This window comes from Phodopus roborovskii, unplaced genomic scaffold (assembly GCF_943737965.1).
Source record: "Phodopus roborovskii unplaced genomic scaffold, PHOROB, whole genome shotgun sequence".
Lineage (NCBI taxonomy): Eukaryota > Metazoa > Chordata > Mammalia > Rodentia > Cricetidae > Phodopus > Phodopus roborovskii.
This window is the reverse complement of record NW_026126432.1, coordinates 4,070,674-4,089,919: the sequence shown is the minus strand read 5'-3', so window position 1 is coordinate 4,089,919 and position 19,246 is coordinate 4,070,674. Positions and strand designations below refer to the sequence as shown.

At 38.6% G+C, this 19,246-nt stretch overlaps 1 protein-coding gene across 1 annotated transcript in view; it reads right to left on the bottom strand.

Moving 5' to 3' along the window:
* Mfsd8 (major facilitator superfamily domain containing 8) overlaps nucleotides 1-19,246 on the bottom strand; it is a 31,372-nt gene that overhangs the window by 10,387 nt on the left and 1,739 nt on the right. Inside the window, exons 2-7 of the mRNA XM_051185685.1 lie at nucleotides 13,785-13,876; nucleotides 11,137-11,180; nucleotides 9,204-9,444; nucleotides 7,784-7,897; nucleotides 5,275-5,419; nucleotides 3,900-3,955 (exon numbers count right to left, since the gene is read on the bottom strand). Coding sequence (XP_051041642.1) covers nucleotides 3,900-3,955; nucleotides 5,275-5,419; nucleotides 7,784-7,897; nucleotides 9,204-9,444; nucleotides 11,137-11,180; nucleotides 13,785-13,876 — 692 coding nt within the window. The remainder of the gene's footprint in view (nucleotides 1-3,899; nucleotides 3,956-5,274; nucleotides 5,420-7,783; nucleotides 7,898-9,203; nucleotides 9,445-11,136; nucleotides 11,181-13,784; nucleotides 13,877-19,246) is intronic.

Here is a 19,246-nt window from a genome sequence, read left to right as displayed (position 1 = left end):
ACTACAAGACTGAAGCCAACTAACAATTTGAGCTTCCGTGGAAAGGCTACCATAAATGCCCTTCCTGGATAGTGAGATCAACAACTAACTTATCCATGGAGCCCTCATCTAATGCCTGTTGGAAACAGGAGCAAACACCCATACATAAACACTGAGTCGAACTAGAACCCAGATGCAGATGGAGAGGACAAGACCAGGTTGCAGAAATACATAGAGACAGCTTACCAGAACAAGGAGGAGTTATCGGGCCACCAGACTGATAGCTGGGAATCCAGCATGGGACTGACTCAGGCCCCCCTGAATATGGGTCTCAGCCAGAAGGACTGAGCAGTCTAAGGGACCTCAGACAGTGGAGCCAGGATGTATCCCTGGTGCACAAAAGGACCTTGTGAACACATCCCCCATGGAGGGATAACTGCCTTAATCTAGAGACAGGAGAGAAGCCCTAGTCCCTACTTCACATGACCTGTCAGATCTACATGACCCCAACTGGATGGCATTCCCCTACATATGGAATTGAGGTGTGGGGATGGGAGGGGAGGGTGGTTAGGGTGCATGTGAGAGGGCAGAGAGAGTAAAAGGGAGGGAGGGAGGGAGAGGGAACTGGGATTGACATGTAAAATAATAAATTAAATTAAAAAAAATGCTTTGACTCCAAAATTTAAGTTCAAGGACAAGTAACTGGGGAATAGGATTTCTATTTTTGTTTCCACAGAAAATGAAAAGCAGTGGATTCCTTCCAGACTAATGTGGTTTGATCAAGTCAGACCGCCTGAAACAGAGTACCAGGTGATCCTACATTCAAAACAGCTAGACAAAGCAGCCTTGCAGACTACAGCCAGGATTTCTGCATCTTCTTAGAATCCCCCATAACAGCGCCCCGTACCAGCAGGAAGTAGTTTGGAAAGAACGACGCCCAAATTCCCAAATATTGTCTATAAGTGTTTGTTTTCATTTAAATGGACTTGGTTACATAAAATAAAAATAAAAAAAAATACCTTTGCTGGCCAGGCGTTGGTGGCACATGCCTTTAATCCCAGCACTCATGAGGCAGAGGCAGGTGGGTTCCTGGGATTCCTGTGAGTTTGAAGCCAGCCTGGTCCAGGACAGGCTCCAAAGCAATGCAGAGAAACCCCTGACTTGAAACCCCCCCCCCAAAAAAAAAAAAACCATACAATGATTCTATTAAGTTCTGTCAATAGCTCATTAAACCAGTTCCCAGTTCTTTGGTTCATTTCAATGGCTTTTTTTTTTTTTTTTTAATTTCAACACTACATGAAGTTAGTGTTAGTAAGTAAAAATATTTCTTTAGGGACCAGTGAGATGGCTCAAAGGAAAATACCCTTGCTGCCAATAGAAACCTGAGTTTGATCCTCAGACATCCATGTGAGAGCTGACTGTTAAAGGTTGTTCTCTGATCCCTGCACATGCATGTCATACACACAAAATAAACAGAAAGGTTACCTTTTCTCTTACCTGTTATTTTAGATTTGTGGAAAGGAAGGGGGTGAGTAGGGGTGGTAGGCAGATGAGAGGTGGATGGGAATGAGAGTGGTCAGTATATATTGTGTACATGTATAAAACTGCCTGAGAATATTAATAAAAAGTGATGTTAATGCTGGGCTTGCTGATATGCTCAGTTATCCTTGCCCTCAGGAGACTTGGGCATCAGAATCATGAGTTGAAGACCAGCCTGAGACCAATCTCAAAAATAAAAAGTAGTTGTATCTTTGTATGGCAATGGCTTTAGAGGGCAAAGCACAAAGTACAGACATTCCAGACATAACTTCAAAGTAATACACACAGCCGTATATCTGCTCACACCCATTCCTTACGTATTACTCAGTGTGAACAGTGTAAATAACACTAGATTGAACATGTGTTCTTGGGGGGGGGAGGGGCAGCAAAGGAGAAGCATGGCATGGTGTTCCCAGACAAAGTTTGTGTACGTTTTTGTAATGATGTCTGCCCTTGTACCTCAGGGGAAAGGAGATTTAGAAATGTCTGAGCATTACAGGGAGAGTACTGGTCACCTTCATCCAGATCCCTTCACAGAAGCAGGCCTAGCTCTTCTGACCCTTGTACTATTTGGGGTAGACCTTTCTAATTTTTAATACCCAGGGCCTGTCTTGACTTCTTTGAATCAAGTGCAAATGCTGTGATGTCAGACTGAAATTTCCTACACACTCAGACTGAAATTTTCTATATACATGGTTGTTTCCTGCAGGCTCTATCCAGCTGTAAAGAATCTCAGGAATGTATCCCAAACTGATGAGATTGTCTAAGTGTCCTAATTACAAGAATTTTAGGGCCTGGCAGTGGCAGGGCACGCCCTTAATCCCAGCACTCAGATGGATCTCTATGAGTTAAAGGCTGACATGATCTACAGAGTGAGTTCCATTACAGCCAGGACTACAAAGAAAAGCCCTGTCTCAAAAAATCTCTCTCTGTCTCTATCTCTGACACACACGCTCACACACACACAGAGAGAGAGGGGGGGGGGAGAGAAAGAGAGGAAGAGAAAGAGAGGGAGAGAGAGAGACATACACACATGAATTTTAAGGAAAGACTACTTCAGTATATAGTGACTCATTGATTTTTACATGTATTAGTGTCTTGCCTGCATATATGTATATGTTTGGTGTTTGCTTCAGATCCCCTGAAACTGGAGTTTACAGAATGTTTTGAGCCACCATGTGGGTGCTGGGAACTGAACCCAGGTCCTCTGAAAGAGCAGTAAGTGGTTTTAACTGCTGAGCCCCCCGAAATTTTATGTAATTAGAAATTACAATCCCACTCAAAGGAAACTTCTTTAAACTTGACCATCTTTAAAAAAATCATGTGAGTCTTTACCAAATGCATTTGACCAAGATATTTACTGAAATGTAAAAAATGATTTCATATGAAAGTATTCAGTAAAATTACTTCATTTTTGTATAATTTTATAAAATCAATGAGCAAGTACCAACTTGCATTCTTTCAAATGATTGAAGACCACAATTGATACTTAAAAAACAATTTATTAAGTAAAATGTTCCTACTTACCAGGAACTTATAAATAAACCAAGAAAGATTTAAAGGACTGGGCCGTGGGATGGATAAAGTGTCCACTGTGCAAACATGAAGGTCTGAGTTTAGGTCCACTCAGATCTGTGATGGTGCTAATCACTGTAACCCAGCACTGGGGGACACAGACAGATGGGCTCACTAGCCAGCCATTCTATTCAAAATGCCAAGCTCTAGGTCAGTGAGAGACTGTCTCAGAACATAAGTGGAGAGAAAATAAGGAAATCATCTGATGTAGACCCCTGACCTCCATGTGCACCCACATGGGCATGTGTACCTATACACATATGCACAAACGCATGCGACCACACATCCACAAAATAATTTAAAAGATGAAAATATACATTAGTAAAATAATAGAATGCCTACTATCTTGATAAAAGTACTGGGAATTGTTGGAAGCCAGGTGTATATGCAGTACAACTGTGATCCCAGCATTTACAAGGCTGAGGCAGGAGGATCTCAAGTTCTAGGTCAGCCTTGCCACACATGTCATTATCAAGGTAAGCCTGAGCTACACACTGAGACACTGTCTCAAAAAAGCAAAACCTGCTTGAAAGGGCTTCCTGTACCAGGGTTATCATAAGCACGGCAAGGAGCACAAGGATTTTAGGACACTGGCTCTTTGAAAAAGACAAGTGATCTTAAGCAATGGCTTTTAGCCTTGCCAATAATAAACACCATATAACTGATAGGTATGGGTTCTTTTATTAATGTAGATTCCTTTAACCTTTCACCCACTCACCTACCATATTATACTGAGAGGCAAAAGCAATGTAAATACCAAGGAAACAGAATCAGAATTTAGATGGTGCTAAACAGGCTAACAGTACCTTCTCGAAAATTCACACTCTTACACTGCCGTCCTGAGTCATCTACACGATGCTCTCTTAAAAAGAAAAGCATAAATATTAATAAGACCTTAATTCAAAAGCAGTTTTCTAGTTTGAACCATATCTTTCCCAAAGGCAAACACAATTTCTGAGAGCTACTACTTACTAATAAATATAACCAACACACCAAAAAAAAAAAAAAAAAATACCTTGTTTTTTTTTTTTTTTTTTCAGTACTAGGTATGAAGTGTAGGGCCTCATACATGCTGGACAAGCAAGGCCCAAAGCCTTGTACTGGATCTCCAGTGTTTGTAAAGGCTTGGCACTGTTGTCCAGCTGCTCTCAAACACCTGGGATCAAGTAATCCTCCCATCTCATTCTCCTGAATAGGAAGACTAAGTATCATATAAAACTTTTAAAATTTACCTAGAAGCATATATGATTTACCTTAGTATGTATTTGAGGTTTTCAATGTTTTAAAAAATTATAAGTGGTTTTTAGAAAATTGGATGAAGCACTCTAAGAAATACAACATAATAATATTAGGTTTGGTAGCACACACCTATATTCCCAGCACTTCAGAGGATAAGGCAAGAGAATCCTAAGTTCTCAGCCAGCCTTGGCTACATAGTAAGACTTTTTTCTAAGCACTAAAATAAAAACAAAAGTACAAAGTAATCATACTAGTTTTAGAAAATGAAATACAATTTCTTTTGTTTTTTTTGAGACAGGATTTCTCTGTGTATCCTTGGGCTCTCCTGGAACTCACTCTGTGTTCACTCCTCATCTGGCTTATTACTGCAGTTACCAGTATAACATGCCTTAGCTGATCAAAAACTACACACCCAATACGGTCAGCAAAGCACAGACTTCACAGGGCCAGCTTCACAGCTCAGGTCTACAATCTCAGCTACTCAGAGGCTGCCTGGTACTCAGAGCACCTAGGTAACTTAACAGAACCCTATATCAAAATAAAAAGCAAAAGTAAAAAGGGCTGGCAAGGGCCTTCAGCAGCTTAGAACACTTGCTGGTCTTGCTGAGGATCCAGGTTCCTGGCACCCAACTGTGTGTAATTCCAGTTCCAGGAGACCCAGTTCTCCCTTCTAGTTCCTGGGAGCACTGCATGCATGTGGTTCACATACATGCATATATGCAAAACACTTTAAAACACACAAAAATAAATCTTTATAAAGGCAGGTATGGGCTTGGGAGGTTCAGAGTAGTGGTAAAGGGCTTGCTTAGCATGTATGAGGCCCAACAGTCAATGCTACAAATCCAAAAAAGACTTCATTGGGATAATTATCCTTGAGTAATAACAAATCTTGTTAACTTTTAGACAATTTGTAAACATAGCTTATCACTTCTATGTAGTTACCTTAATATAAAGAGAATCAGAATAATGTTTACAATTCCTAGGAAGGCGCCAAGTAAAACTGGTGCTGTGTACATGTTGATCTGCAGCTTAAGCGTGTCCCACGTTACACCCTTTTCTCCAATGAGTGCAAAGCAAGTCTGAAAAACTAATAAAGTGATATGTATACAAGTAAGTTTTGATGGGAGAAACATAAGCTAAAAATTGTAAAAGATGCTTACCACAGAACTGTTAGGGTCTATATAAAGCCACCATATGTGTACTAAGGAATCTGAACTGGAGTGAGAAAATTGGCTCTTGGTTGGTGGAGACAATTTATTCTTTTCTTGTATAAATCACAAAAATGCATATATGTATATATACACAAACATATTAGATAGTATTAAATTTTCATGCAGGATGGAATAAATAGGAAAATCATCAAAGGGGGCTCTTTAGGAAGACAGTATTAAAAAGGGGAGACACAGATGTGTACATTCACAAAGATTATATAATTTGATCAACCAACTCAGCACATTTCTCTTGATCATTTTTTTACTAGCATATAGTAATTTTACATAATAATAATGTTTATTATAACATTTTCATAGATCTATAATGTGTTCTTTCCATACTTACCACCCGTTTGGTATCTTCATTTTTGTTAGGGGAGGGGTGCTAAGAACTGGGGCCTGAGGCCTGCTAATTATCTACTCTACCTCTAAGCTACATTCTCATCCCCAGTATATATTTTTCTAAAAAAGAAAAAAAAAAAAGAAAAAGAAAACTACTGTATATGAAAGTTAAGCTATGTAATTTATTCAATAAATAAAATATAAATTGTAATAATTATGTTGATTTACAAGAGTGGAAGGGAGCAGGAGAGCTTTCACTTGCCAGGGTGCACCTGTGGAAGTCAGAGAACAACTTTTAATCTCTCCTTTCACAATGTGTTCTTCACGATCAAACTCAGTCTACCAAGTTTGGCAACCAGCACAAAGATAAAGACCCATTTGTAGTGATATATTATTTATGATTCATTAAAGCTTGACTGGGGATTCAGAAAGCAAAGTCAGCCTCAAGCTATAGAGATCAGGCAGTGGTGATACACACCTTTAATGCCAGCAGCCAGAAGCTAGGAGGTGGTGTTACACATCTTTAATCCTAGGACTCAGGATTAAGAGAGACATCTCTGTGAATCCAAGGCCACGCAGGTCTACACAAGAGTGAATTGGTCTAAAAGATAATTACAGCTAATACCTTTAATCCCAACATTAGGGAAGTATACAAGACAGAGGCCAGGTCTCAGTAGAGGCACTCATTCTCCAGCCATGCTGAGGGGGAGGTTACAGTCTGAGACTTGGTGAAGAGCTCGTGGAGACAGGATCAGCCCCTTCAGCCTGAGGTAGAAGTGACAGCTAATGACTGGCTGCTGATATTCAGCTTGAAGTATGAACCCCAATATCAGTCTCTGGGTCTTTTAATTCAAGATACACCCATTGAACAATGTTGTTGGCTCAATTAGTGATAAATTTAATCAAGTTCATTATAAGAAAAAAAAACACAGTTTCAAGTCAAATATTTTGAATATTATTGTGTATATGGTACATAAATTATACATACTTAGTATCACTTAACATGAAATCTGTAGTAAAACTTGGAAACTTGGATAGAACAGTTCTGGTCTTCATTCCTGGTTGAGATAATTTTCCTTGGGCCCTGAAAGCAACTTGGATCTACCTTCAGCTGAGGCCAATATCAGATGCTGCTCTTACAACAGTACTGTGTACAAAGCACCCAGGAAAATGTCAGTTCTGAGCCTTGAACTCCCCACCTGCTTTGGTGACAATGGACAGACTCTCTATACCATTGGATCTTTGTCTGTAAAATGAGGCAAGCAGCATTAAATTAAGAGCTCTGGTGTCACAGTAAAATAGTCTAGTAATAGAAATGTATTAAAAACATTAATGTCAGCTGGGTGGTGATGGTGCACACCTTTCATCCCAGCACTCAGGAGGCAGAGGCAGGTGGATCTCTTGAGTTTGAGACCAGCCCTGGTCTATAGAACAAGTTCCAGGGCAGGCCCCAAAGCTACAGAGAAACCCTGTCTTGAAAAACAAAACAAAACAAACAAAAAAATCGAATGTCCCTCCCTGCTAAGGCTATAGTGCAGTCGCCGAATGCTACCTAGCATGCCTGAACCCTTGGGTTTAATCTTCAGTGTTACATACACACGCATGTGGGGTTGGGGGATTACTGTTAATTTTTATTGTGATAATTTTTAGCTAACATAGCAAATGTGTTTCAGTATGACATTTTTATGCATATATATATATATATATATATATATATATATATATATATATCACTATACTTTGCTCATATGAAACCCTCTTACTTCCCTGGCTCCCTCTCTCCTTTCTAAAGTTTCTCTCCTTTTCCCTTTGGCCACAAAGCTTCACACACGGGTTACATTTAAATTTGAACCTCAAAGGTTTTCCCAATTCAAATTTAAGAAATAAAGACCACCTACCTGGACCCAGAATAAAGCCCAAGGCTTGGCATGTGCTCGTATTGGCCATGGCACTTGTTCTTTCCTGAAGGGAAGTAGCACCAGCAATATAAGATCGAACAACAGCTACGTTTCCTAAAGAGACAGTAACAGAATGAAGGAGTCACCCTTCAGCTACAACACTCACCTCACCTGGCTTTACACAGACAAGAAATAGTGATGAGTACCATGGTCACAACTTCCTCTATGCCATCTTAGAAAGTGTGTAAGATTTTTATTTGACAAACACATAACTAAGGAAACAAAGTATTTTCACTGATACAGAAACAGTGCAACTAGGCTGGGTGGTGTACACCTTATAATCCTAGCAACTAGGAGACAGAGACCAGCCTAGGCCACATAGTGAGTTCTAAGCCAGCCTAAGGTATATAGTAAGACTCTGTCTCAAAACTGACTACCAATAACAAAGCAAGAATCAAAATAAAACAAGCCCACTGTGAAAACAGTTTTAGATAATGTAAAAATGGCATTATAATATCAAGATTTTCTTATCAAGTAATAGACAGCTGTGCAGAGTAACAGCAGAGTGCTATGCTATAAGGAAATGTGTCACAAATGTATGCACAGACATGTAATAAAGAAATAGAAAGAGTCCACTAAGAATGTAACTAAACAATCTTGGGCTGAAGAGGGCACATTGGTTAAACATTCATACTGCTATTGTAGCAGACCTGTGTTCAGTTCCCAGCACCCACATCAGACAACTCACAAGCACCTGTAAGTCCAGCTCCAGAGGATGCAGTGCTGTCCTTTGGCCTCTGACGGTACTACTTTCACATGCATATCTCTACAGAGGCACATAACATACACAACAAAACCAAAAGTTTTTTTTTTAATTATTAAGTGCTTACATTATAGTAGAGAACCACAGAATATATTAAAAAATATTATTTACTGCTTCTAATGCAAAAAGCATACTAAAATTAATGAGAAAAGATGGAACCAGTACAACAGGGCAAGCAAAGGCCAAAACAGATCAGAAAAGAAAAGGATTCATTCAGGGGCGAGAAGCTCAAGAGGACTCCACACTCCATAAAGCACTCAATGTGTATCTTGAGGGTGCAATCTGATGGAAATAAAAGAGAGGACCTGTAGGCACTAGGCATGAGCAAAGGCAAATGAAAGAAAGGCACCTGCCTCTTCCTAAGATGTATATAGGATGCGAGACTGAGCAGGGATTACACAGGGGAGACATAGCATTGAACAGACATAGCATTGAAACACACACACACACACTCAGACTGAGAGGGGATGATACAGGGAAGATGAGAGGGGATGATACAGGGAAGACATGGCTGTGAACAGTAGGAAGAATGTGAACCTCACACAAATACACATATACACACACACAAACACACACACACACACACACACAAATTACCTGCTCCAAATCCCACCAATCCACGAGCAATTAACATGTAGTACTTATTATGAGCAGCTGGCACGTGGACGTATGCATATAGGCAGTTGGCTGCCACGGAAATAAAGATGGAGACGATAAGAGGTTCTTTTCTTGGCCTATAATTAGACCATAAACCAAATAGAGGTGAAGCTACCATTTGGCCAAGACTAAATGAAGCAATAACCCATCCTAAAAAACTTGCATCGGCTGTCTGATCAATCTGTAGAGAAAAGGAAATGCTTTAAGAATCATCACATCACAACAGTCTTCAGCTTCTGGCAGCTACAAACATTCCAACCCAGACTTCTGTGAGAATGTAAGTCTGGGTAACTAAGTATCTGGGAACTGACTGCTAGATCAGTTAGTAAAACTATATTTAGCTTTGTAACAAATATCCAGGCTATATTCCAGAGTGGCTGAACCCTGCATTCCTACCAGAACCTTTCTGGATTAGTATTTCTGTGGAGAACTCTGGAACATATTAATAATTGTGGAGGAGTTCATCACTGTACATTGAACATCATAGCACTGTGTGGTAAGTACTAAAGATACAGAGATGAAATGGACTCATCCCTGGTGTCCTCAGAACTGACTGCAAGACTCCCAAGGATACCAGAATGCATGCACACACAAACCCTTCATATAGAACATTTGCATACGAACCATGTATACCCTTTATAGATGTAAGTCATCTCTGATCACTTATAATACCTACTACAAGTAAATTCTGTAAAGATAACTGTCGCACAGTATAGTTCAGGGAGTAATAACAAGGAAAATAGTACAGGTGATTAAAAAAAAATTCCAAACTACAGTTACTTGAATTTTTGGGTGTAGAACCAAAGATAAAGAGAACCACTTATACACAGAAAACCTGTCCCAGGCTGGGTGATGACAGTCAGATAAAGCTTTCCAGAGGACAGAAGAGAAGAGGCCTGAAGAGGCCTGTAGGGTGAATAAAGGTAGAAGGGAGAAAGGGGAGGAAGGAAGGTGAGGAAAGGAGATAGAAAGAAACTAGGAAAGATGACTGTGTGCAACCCTACAGAGCCTGGGTTACTGAAGAAGGCATGTCTAACACACTGCTGTATACTTATCTGCTACAGGCCAAAGCTTAGTACACATGGGTCTCTGGAAAATCAGTAACCAAGGAGTGAGTATTTAAGATTAGTAATCAAAGCTGAAACAAAGGAGAGGACAGTACAAGCCCTGATCTTCACACATGAAGGACCAAAAAAAAAAAAAAAAAAAGAACTGAACACAGACTGTTTTCTTGTCACTGTTCTAGGACTGAGCAGTTTAACAACTACATAATGCTGGCATTGTCCTAGGCATCATATGTAATCTAGAGATGATTACAGCATATGGGAGAATGTTCTCATATTATAAGCAAATACTACATCACTTTATGTAATGGACTTGCACATACAAACATTTTGGTATACTTTGAGGGGACCTGAAAACCAATCTCACAGAACTATCAAGAGACAGCCATATTGCCCATCCTTTTCACAAAATTCTCCAGAAAACTCAAATTAATTCCATGGGGAAAATCATGAAAGTATTCCTCAGAAATATCATCTGTACATGTTGAGAATTCCCTTTGTCTTCTTGAGCTGCTTTCACTGGGGAAGCAGTGATGGTTGTGAACATGACAGAGTAAGAAGATAAGCATACCTTCACTCTGCTTGCCACTCTCCAGGCATAAGTCTATTTGTTGGCACAGCACCCTTTCTATTTTTTGTTTGTACAATAAAGCATATGACCAACTTATACCTACTTTGAGGAACTACTATTTTAAGCTATTCTGAGACAGATCAAACTACAGAATACTAAAGACACTCCCTAGACAATGCTTGACAACACTAGAGTTACCTCTACTATTACTTAAAAGAACAGATTGAAATGTACAAACCTTTTGAAGATATGGCCAGATTGACATTATCACAATAGAAAAACCTGCAAAGAGGCAGACATGTATACTTGCATTATAATAATTTTATCACTATTACAGGCATAACTTTTAGAAATATAGCACAGATTTTTAAAATATTCTGAGCCTGAAAATTCATACACACAAATGCTTAATTAATCAAGCAGTGAAATCTTAACTCTAAGAAAGATAACAAACTCTAATGTAAACTAGAAATACAAGGTAATTATACTCCCTTACTTTGCCTGACATAGCAAGAGCAAAGACTCTGCCTCTCTTCTCATATCCCTTGTTGTAAGTGGAAATTACTGAATGCCTTGCTGAGCCTACATGACAGACATGAGTGAAGGAAAGGCCATGGTTGTCGGAAGGATGTGCTAGTCATCTGCGCTGTTTAAAAGAGCAATCCACTGCAAGAAAGATAAGGAGGGAACACCATTTCAAGGAAGTAAAATGAACTGAGAAACTTGAAGATGGTCACACTATAAAAGCAAATTCCTGGTTTCTGATAGGCTTTCCCACTTAAGAACTATGATAGAAAACTCTTGCACTATTATTCAATATTATCTTTAATCACCTTTCTGAAGAGATGGAGATTAAATCCAGGGCCTCATGCATTTGAGATAAGTACTCTACCACCCAGTTACAATCCAACACTATTTGTCCATTCTAAATGTCAGGCAAATCCAGTCAGAAATTATGGAAAGCCTAATTTTAAATGTTTAGCTTTACTGCTGGATGTGGTAGCCCATTTCTGTAATCTCAGCACTCAGGAGGCTGAGGCAGGAAGATCAAGAATTTCAAACCGATTTGAGTCACTGATTTACATAAAAAAATGTATTAAGGTATGACTCATATCCAAATGACTCACCCCTTTAAAATATACAATCCATGTAAGGGGGTAGGAGAGGGCAATAGGAGAGCAACTATATTCAAAATGTACTGGGGCTGGGAAGATGGTTCAGTCTTTATAGTGCTTGCTACACAGGCATGGAGACCTTAGTTTGAACCTCCAGCATTATATAAAGGCCTCTTGCAGGGGTCATCATCCATAACCCTGGTGCAAAAGGGAAAAGAGTCAGGCAGGTCTGGCTTTGTTCACTAAGCATAAAGCCCTAAAATCCATGTGTCTGGTACTATCTATTAGTAAGTACTCTTTATTTCAGAAAGTATTTTCTTTGACTAGAAGAATAGCTCAGGGATTAAGGGCACTTGTTCTTCTAGAGGACCTAAATTAAGTTCCCATCACCCATATGGTGGCTCACAGCTATCTGCAACTCCAGCTCCCAAGTTCCAGGAGATTAAACAGCTTCTTATGACTTCCTCATGTATACACATAGTGCATATACAAACATGCAGGCAAAACACTCATTTAGATTAAACAAATGCAAATGAATTTTAAGTCTATTTTTTTTTAAGATAGGGTCTCACTATGTTGTCTTGGCTGTTAAGTCTATATTCTTGCTTTTGTTTTAATTTCATTATTACCGAGTTTGGGGTGACACACACATCTATATGAGTGCTGGCACACATGTGGAGGACAGAGGAAACCTTGCAGAACCCTGTAGGTTCCAGAGATTGAACTCAGGTTACTAGTTGAACTCAGTGGCCAGGCTTGCATGGCAAGTGCTTTTATCCACTGAGCCATCTTGATGTCCCCAAAGTCAGTTTTGAATTATCAGTTTCATCTTCATGTTTTTGTTTTACTTTGGGTATGGGAGTCTTAGGGGTTGAACTCGTGCCAGGGATCACTCTACCACTGAGAGATGCACCTAGCTCTCTATGTACTTGGAATTGAATTGACTCTGATGAATAAAGAAATTAAAGAACAAGCTGGGCAGTGGTGGTGTACACCTTTAATCCCAGCACTGGGGAGACAGAGGCAGGAGGATCTCTGTGAGTTTGAGACCAATCTGGTCTACAAGAGCTAGCTCATAGTTCCAGGACAGCCTCCAAAGCCACAGAGAAACTCTGTCTCAAAAAAACTAAAAATAAAACCAAAAACAAAAAAGAAGAAGAAAGAAAGAAAGAAATTAAAGAACCATTTCAGAAGCTGAGGCAGGAGGCAGGATGATTAGCAGTGTAAGATACAGAGTGAAACTGTCTCAAAACTCTCCCACACAGGGGATTTAAAAAAGAGTACACTTTACAATGAAGTTACATCAAGTAAAATATTTAACATGCCAGTTAACATCTGAAATAATTTTTTCTCTTATTAAACTTGAAATTGTTTCTTAGACAGCTGAGTAATAAAAACTAAATGTTTAAAGGAAGGAAAAAAAAATCATTCCCAGCACTAGAGAAGCTGAGTAGCATAATCCTGAGTTCAAGGACAGCATCCGAGACATAGTATTTTTTTTTTTTTCTAAAAAGATAAGTAAAAGGGCACACCTTTAATTCCAGCACTTGGGAGGCAGAGGCAGGTGGATCCCTGTGAGTTTGAGGCCAGCCTGGTCTACAGAGTGAGTCCCAGGACAGGCTCCAAAGCAATATAGAGAAACCCTGTCTCGAAAAACAAAAACAAACAAACAAAAACAACAACAAATAAAAAGTAAATAATCTTAAAACTACCACAAAGCTAAAGCATGTTTTTCTGAACTGTAGAATTGTGTGTAACTTCCAGCACTTACCCACACTGCTGAGAAACATAGTGAGGTAGAGAATCCTAACAGATCTCCATCTACTCCTGTAATGCTCTTGTGTTTCTACCATGTCCCATTCTCTAGGTGGAAAGAAGAAAAGGGTTAACAGGTTGAGTGTCCCTAATCTCAAAACTCCAAATTCATGTTACAGTAACTGAGTGTGAGGAATCTACCATCTGACCTCATTCAGTGAATTACAGCAAGAATGCACATGCATTAAGACACTCTGTACCTGCTGGGTGGTGGTGGTGCAAGTCTTTAATCCCACCACTTGGAAGCCAGAGACAGGTGAATTTCTGTGAGTTCAAAGCCGGCCTAGTCTATAGAGCTAGTTCCAGGACAGCTAAGGCTGTTTCACAGAGAAACCTTGTCTCAAACAAACAAACAAACAAAACAAAAAACAAAAAACAAAAAAAAACAAAAAAGAAAAAACCAAAACAAAACTCTATACCATCATCTCCTTCAAAGAGCCAAGAACTGGAAAATCACAAGCATTTCAGATAATACACAAGGGCTGAACTTCCTGGTCTTTAGGGGCAGGTATTATGCATTAATAATTTTACTCTGTCTTCTCTAAAGCCATAAAAATTATATAACAGGCATAATTTATTAATATTGGGACCTCTGAGTAAGCATTTTAAATTTCACTGGATTGTATAAGCATAGTAATGCACCACTTGGAAAATAAGTAAAGCATTTTTCAAAGCAATTTACTGTTTTTTCCCTTTTCAAGTTTTCATGTTTATATGGTATGCATGTGGAGACCTGATGGCAGATATAGCTAGTCTGGCATACCAGGTTGCTCTAGGAATCCATTTCTGAATTCTAATGCTGGAATTACAGTGGACCATCATATCCATCTGACACATAACAAGAATTTCTGGGAATCCAAATTCTAGTCCTCTTGATCACTCAGCAAGCATTTTAACCACTGAGCTCTACTTTTCTATTACTGAATTCAATAGAAACTTGTTAATCTAACAGGATGAATGAACACATTTTCCTAAGAAAAGTTACATAAACTAGCTACAAGAAACAGAACTCCCACAAATGAAATATATTAAAAATTAATTACCAAGTATGGTAAGATTGGAAAAGGTTCTTGCCTGATGACCTGAATTCCCTCCCTAGAACCTACATGGTGGAGAGTACTGACTCCCCCAAATTGTTGACTGACCTCTACAGATATACCTTGGAGCACTCGTCTGCACACAAACAAAAAAATGAATGAATACAGTAAAGATAGATTTTTTTCAATAATTACTCTCATATTTCTGGCAAGTCCTACTTGATGGCAGTCTATTACCTTTGCTGTGAGCTGTTCTGACTGGAATGATGTCACCTAAGACACTCCCAGCTTGGAGATTCATGGAGCACTGACCTTTGCTCTAACATGAATTGCCAAATAAATTTGAATTGTGGATCAAAGAGCTTATGATGATAGAGCAGACTGGTTTTATATTCTGGATAATTATAATCTGTACTAAAATTAAATATATTAATTGACAACCTGCTTGGTGAGTGTTTATGCTCATTAAGTGATCACAAAGGTACCAGATGGCAACTTATCTTGTGTGAGCACTACTCTTTCTGAAAAGCAAGGCATACTTAACAGACAAAATGCCTACTTATGGTCCAAGAGTATTTTCTTTTGGAGAAAGGGTTTGGTTGGTTTGTTGTTACTGCCACCAATGTTTTGTTGGAATAAAGTCCTTCATATAGCCCAGGCTGGCCCCGGAGTCTAAATTCCCTCGCTTCAGTAAAGTTCTGTACCACAGTATCTATATGGTCCAACACTATTAAAAAATAGATCTTGATGTTGTCAAATTTAATTACCAATGAAGAAGCTTTCTTTTTTATAAATGGCAGAAAGGGAAAAAGAAACATGCTTTAGATCTACTGTTTGCCAAGGATATTCATTACTAATATATATTTATTACTTTATTATGTATATGTGTATAGGTTTGAGTATAATATTGTGATCTACACACAGAAACCTTTTAATTGTGATATAAAATATCTGAAAAAAATGCTATAACTCAAGATGCTTGTATTACAAAATCAACACAACTGAATTAAATGAGTATCACTGCAGTTAACCACATATTGTGAAAAGCATGCATCATCAGAGTGTGACCTCTCATATCAATTTAATACTTAGTATTATACTTTCAGTGACCCATTACTATTCTCTGGAGATTAGAAATTAAACACATCATTTTACAAGAAGTATCAGGACAATCTATATTTTCAATTAACTATTTCCCTAAGCTCTTTCTCAGCTAGGGAATTGATAAGTAAATTACTTATGTGAAGAATGGTAATAAAAAAGCTCCAGTGACTCTAACCTGATTGAAAGGTCAGTTAATGAAAACAAAACTTTCCTAGTCTAAGGCAGTTACAAGTTCAAGGCCAACCTTGGCTGTGTAGTGGATGTAGGGCAACCAAGACTACAGAGCAAGAACCTGTCTCAAAAAGAAAATAAAAACAAACTTTTCTTGCCAACCTTGAATCCTAGCACTCAAGAAGCTAAGGCAAAATAGGTGTGGTGGTTTAAGCCTCAATGTCTCAGCACCAGGCTGAAGGATCAAAAAAAAAAAAAAGGAAAAAAAATGGGGAAGATGCTGAGATGTCAAGATCAACATCAGCCTGGGATACATAGCAAGATTCTGCCTCAAATTTTATTTAATGAGATTTCCTTCACTTTTTAAATTTGCTTTTTATTTTATATGCATGGGTGTTTTGCTTGCATGTATGTTTGTACACTGCACCAAATATAGGCAGTGCCCATAGAGGCCAGAAGAGGGTGGCAGATCCCCTGGAAACAGTTACAGAGTTATGAGCTACCATATGGATGCTAGGAACCAAATCTGGGACTTCTGTAAGAGTAGCAAGTGCTCATAACTGCTAAGCAATCTCTCCAGCCCCTAATTGTCTTCTTATAATAATATCTCTTGAAAACTGAAGGGATGAGAAAATTTAAAATTAGGATTTAGTATATACCGTCTATATACTGGATGAAAACAAAAATGCTCAAAGTTTGGTTGAAGGGCTATTTGAGAGCAGGATAACTCCCACTGTCTAAATTCTAATTGCAGAACAAGAAACTCACATTGATATTGAAAGCTCCAGCATCCATCCTTCTAACAAATGATGAAGTCTTCATTCCTACTCATTCGTGGCCTGGCAGCCTGCACTTCTGATAAACTATATTAGCATTTCTCAATATTACTCATGTGACAGTCTTATAACCAAGAAAGAAACAGTTCACCAATCCAGATTGTGAGAAAGCCCATAGGAATACTGACCTAAACCTAAGAGTTAATTGTAACATGAGCAAAGATAGGTCCAGGGACAATTTGTTGTTTTGTTTTGTGATACAGGGTCTTTCTATGTAGCCCTAACTGTCCTGGAATTCACTACATTGACCAAGCTGGCTTTGAACTTACAGAGATTTGCCTCCCTCTGCCTTCTATAAGTTCTGGGACAGTTCTAAGCTAAAGAGTTAAAACAGGACAGAATCAACACATGAACAGTGATTGTCTTGTATATATAAAGTGTGTGTGTGTGTTTGCTTATTATATTATTAAAACAACTAGAGAAATAGAATACAGAAAATAAATTGTATAATACTCTTGTAGTGGTACTTCTTTTTTTATTTTTTCTTTTTGTATTGGTGTTTCAAGTAGTATAATAATGATGGAGTTATATAAGGGATTTTTCCCCCCTTGGGACAGGCTGGCTTTGAAAACTGAAACTTCAGTTTGATAAAAGGTGTGTGTGTGTGTGTGTGTGTGTGTGTGTGTGTGTGTGTGTGTATGTAAAGACATTTGATTGGTGTGGAAAAGACTAAATGAAAAGGTATTAGGTGCTCACTACACTGTTATTTCAACTTTTCCATGTATTTGAAATCTTTCAAAGTATTCAAAGTAACAGATTTTACTTGTTTTAATTTAGAAAGCTAACCAGTCACTTATCTTCCTGTTTTATCATAGTAGGAACAACAGAATGGGGCTTCAGTCGATTTTCTACATGTCTTTTATCTTTTTAATTTTGATGACACAAACATGTCAGATGGCTGAGACTGATTTATACAGGTTCTTGCTTAACCAGGGTGTAAGAGGAAAACATTGCAGCTGGATGTGCTAGTGCTCACCTTTAATCCCAGTACTCAGGAGGCAGAGGCAGGATGACATCTGAGCTCAGCCCAGTCTACAGAACAAGTTCCAGGACAACAAGAACTATACAGTGAGACCCTATATAAACAAACAAAAACCAAAACAAACAAGCAAAAGAAATACTCTACCTACTTCCAAAGGGATTGGTTTAACTTTTATTTTCTATCTACTATCACTGCTACATTCTGGCATTAATTTTCCAACTGGAATTCTCTTCCAAGTGAAATTGCAGTGGCCTAACATTTCCATAACCACAACTCCAAATGACAGAATGTTTAACAAATCTGTAACTTGAAATCCAGGAATAGTACACAATATACTGGTGTGAACTGAGCACCTGAGAAAACCTGAACAGGAATAAACCCAAAATGCTTCATTTTGGATTCAGTGTATTTTCTTGCATAGAAACACTGTACTGGTGAAAGTCCAGCTCTAGACTCAGTTACTGAAGTACAGATCACAAAGAATCAGAGCTATAGAGAAAGCAGGAGGTACTTCCTGAGTGGGCAGCGTTGTGTAGAACTGGAGAAATATAACAAATGAAATGTCCTATAAAGGAGTGCACATAGGACAAGCACATAGCACTTACTGGATATTGTTCCTGTATTACTTGGGAAGGAAAGCAGGAAAACCCTAAGTTCAAGGCCATCCTCTACCATAGAGTAGCTTGTAAGCCAGTCTGAGCTCCATAATGAGAACTTGTTTGAAAGAAACAAAAAGGACCTAAGCCAATTAGATCAATAAATCATAATCAATCACTCTTGTTAGCTAGGAAGGGCTGTTAAATAACTAAATTAAAGTTTGTGCAGTAAAGTCTATTGCAACAGACCAAAGCTGCAATAAGAATTTGGAGTTCCTGAAATATTTTAAGAAACTCTAAGGTTGGACTAGCAAACTATTAATCTTCAGGTCAAATCTAGACACCATCTGTCTGCAGCTTGAGAGCTAAGACTAGTTTTTCAGGTGACTATTTGTTACCAATTTGATGACAGAACACTAACTTCAAAGTCCAATTCTCTCATCAATAGAGAGAGATTTATTATGACTGTATATTTTCTCTTGTTGACTAAGTGTCTACACTAGCCTTGACTTTGCCTTTTGGCCTGAACAAACCTAAACTATCTACCAATGGGCCATTACAGAAAGTGTGCCAACCCCTATCCTCTTAAATGAAACTAATAGAGTAGGTCAGTTGGAAGCACTAGACACTCAAGAAAAAAAAAAAAAGAACCTAATTCAATTAGATCAATAAATCATAATCAATCAATCATA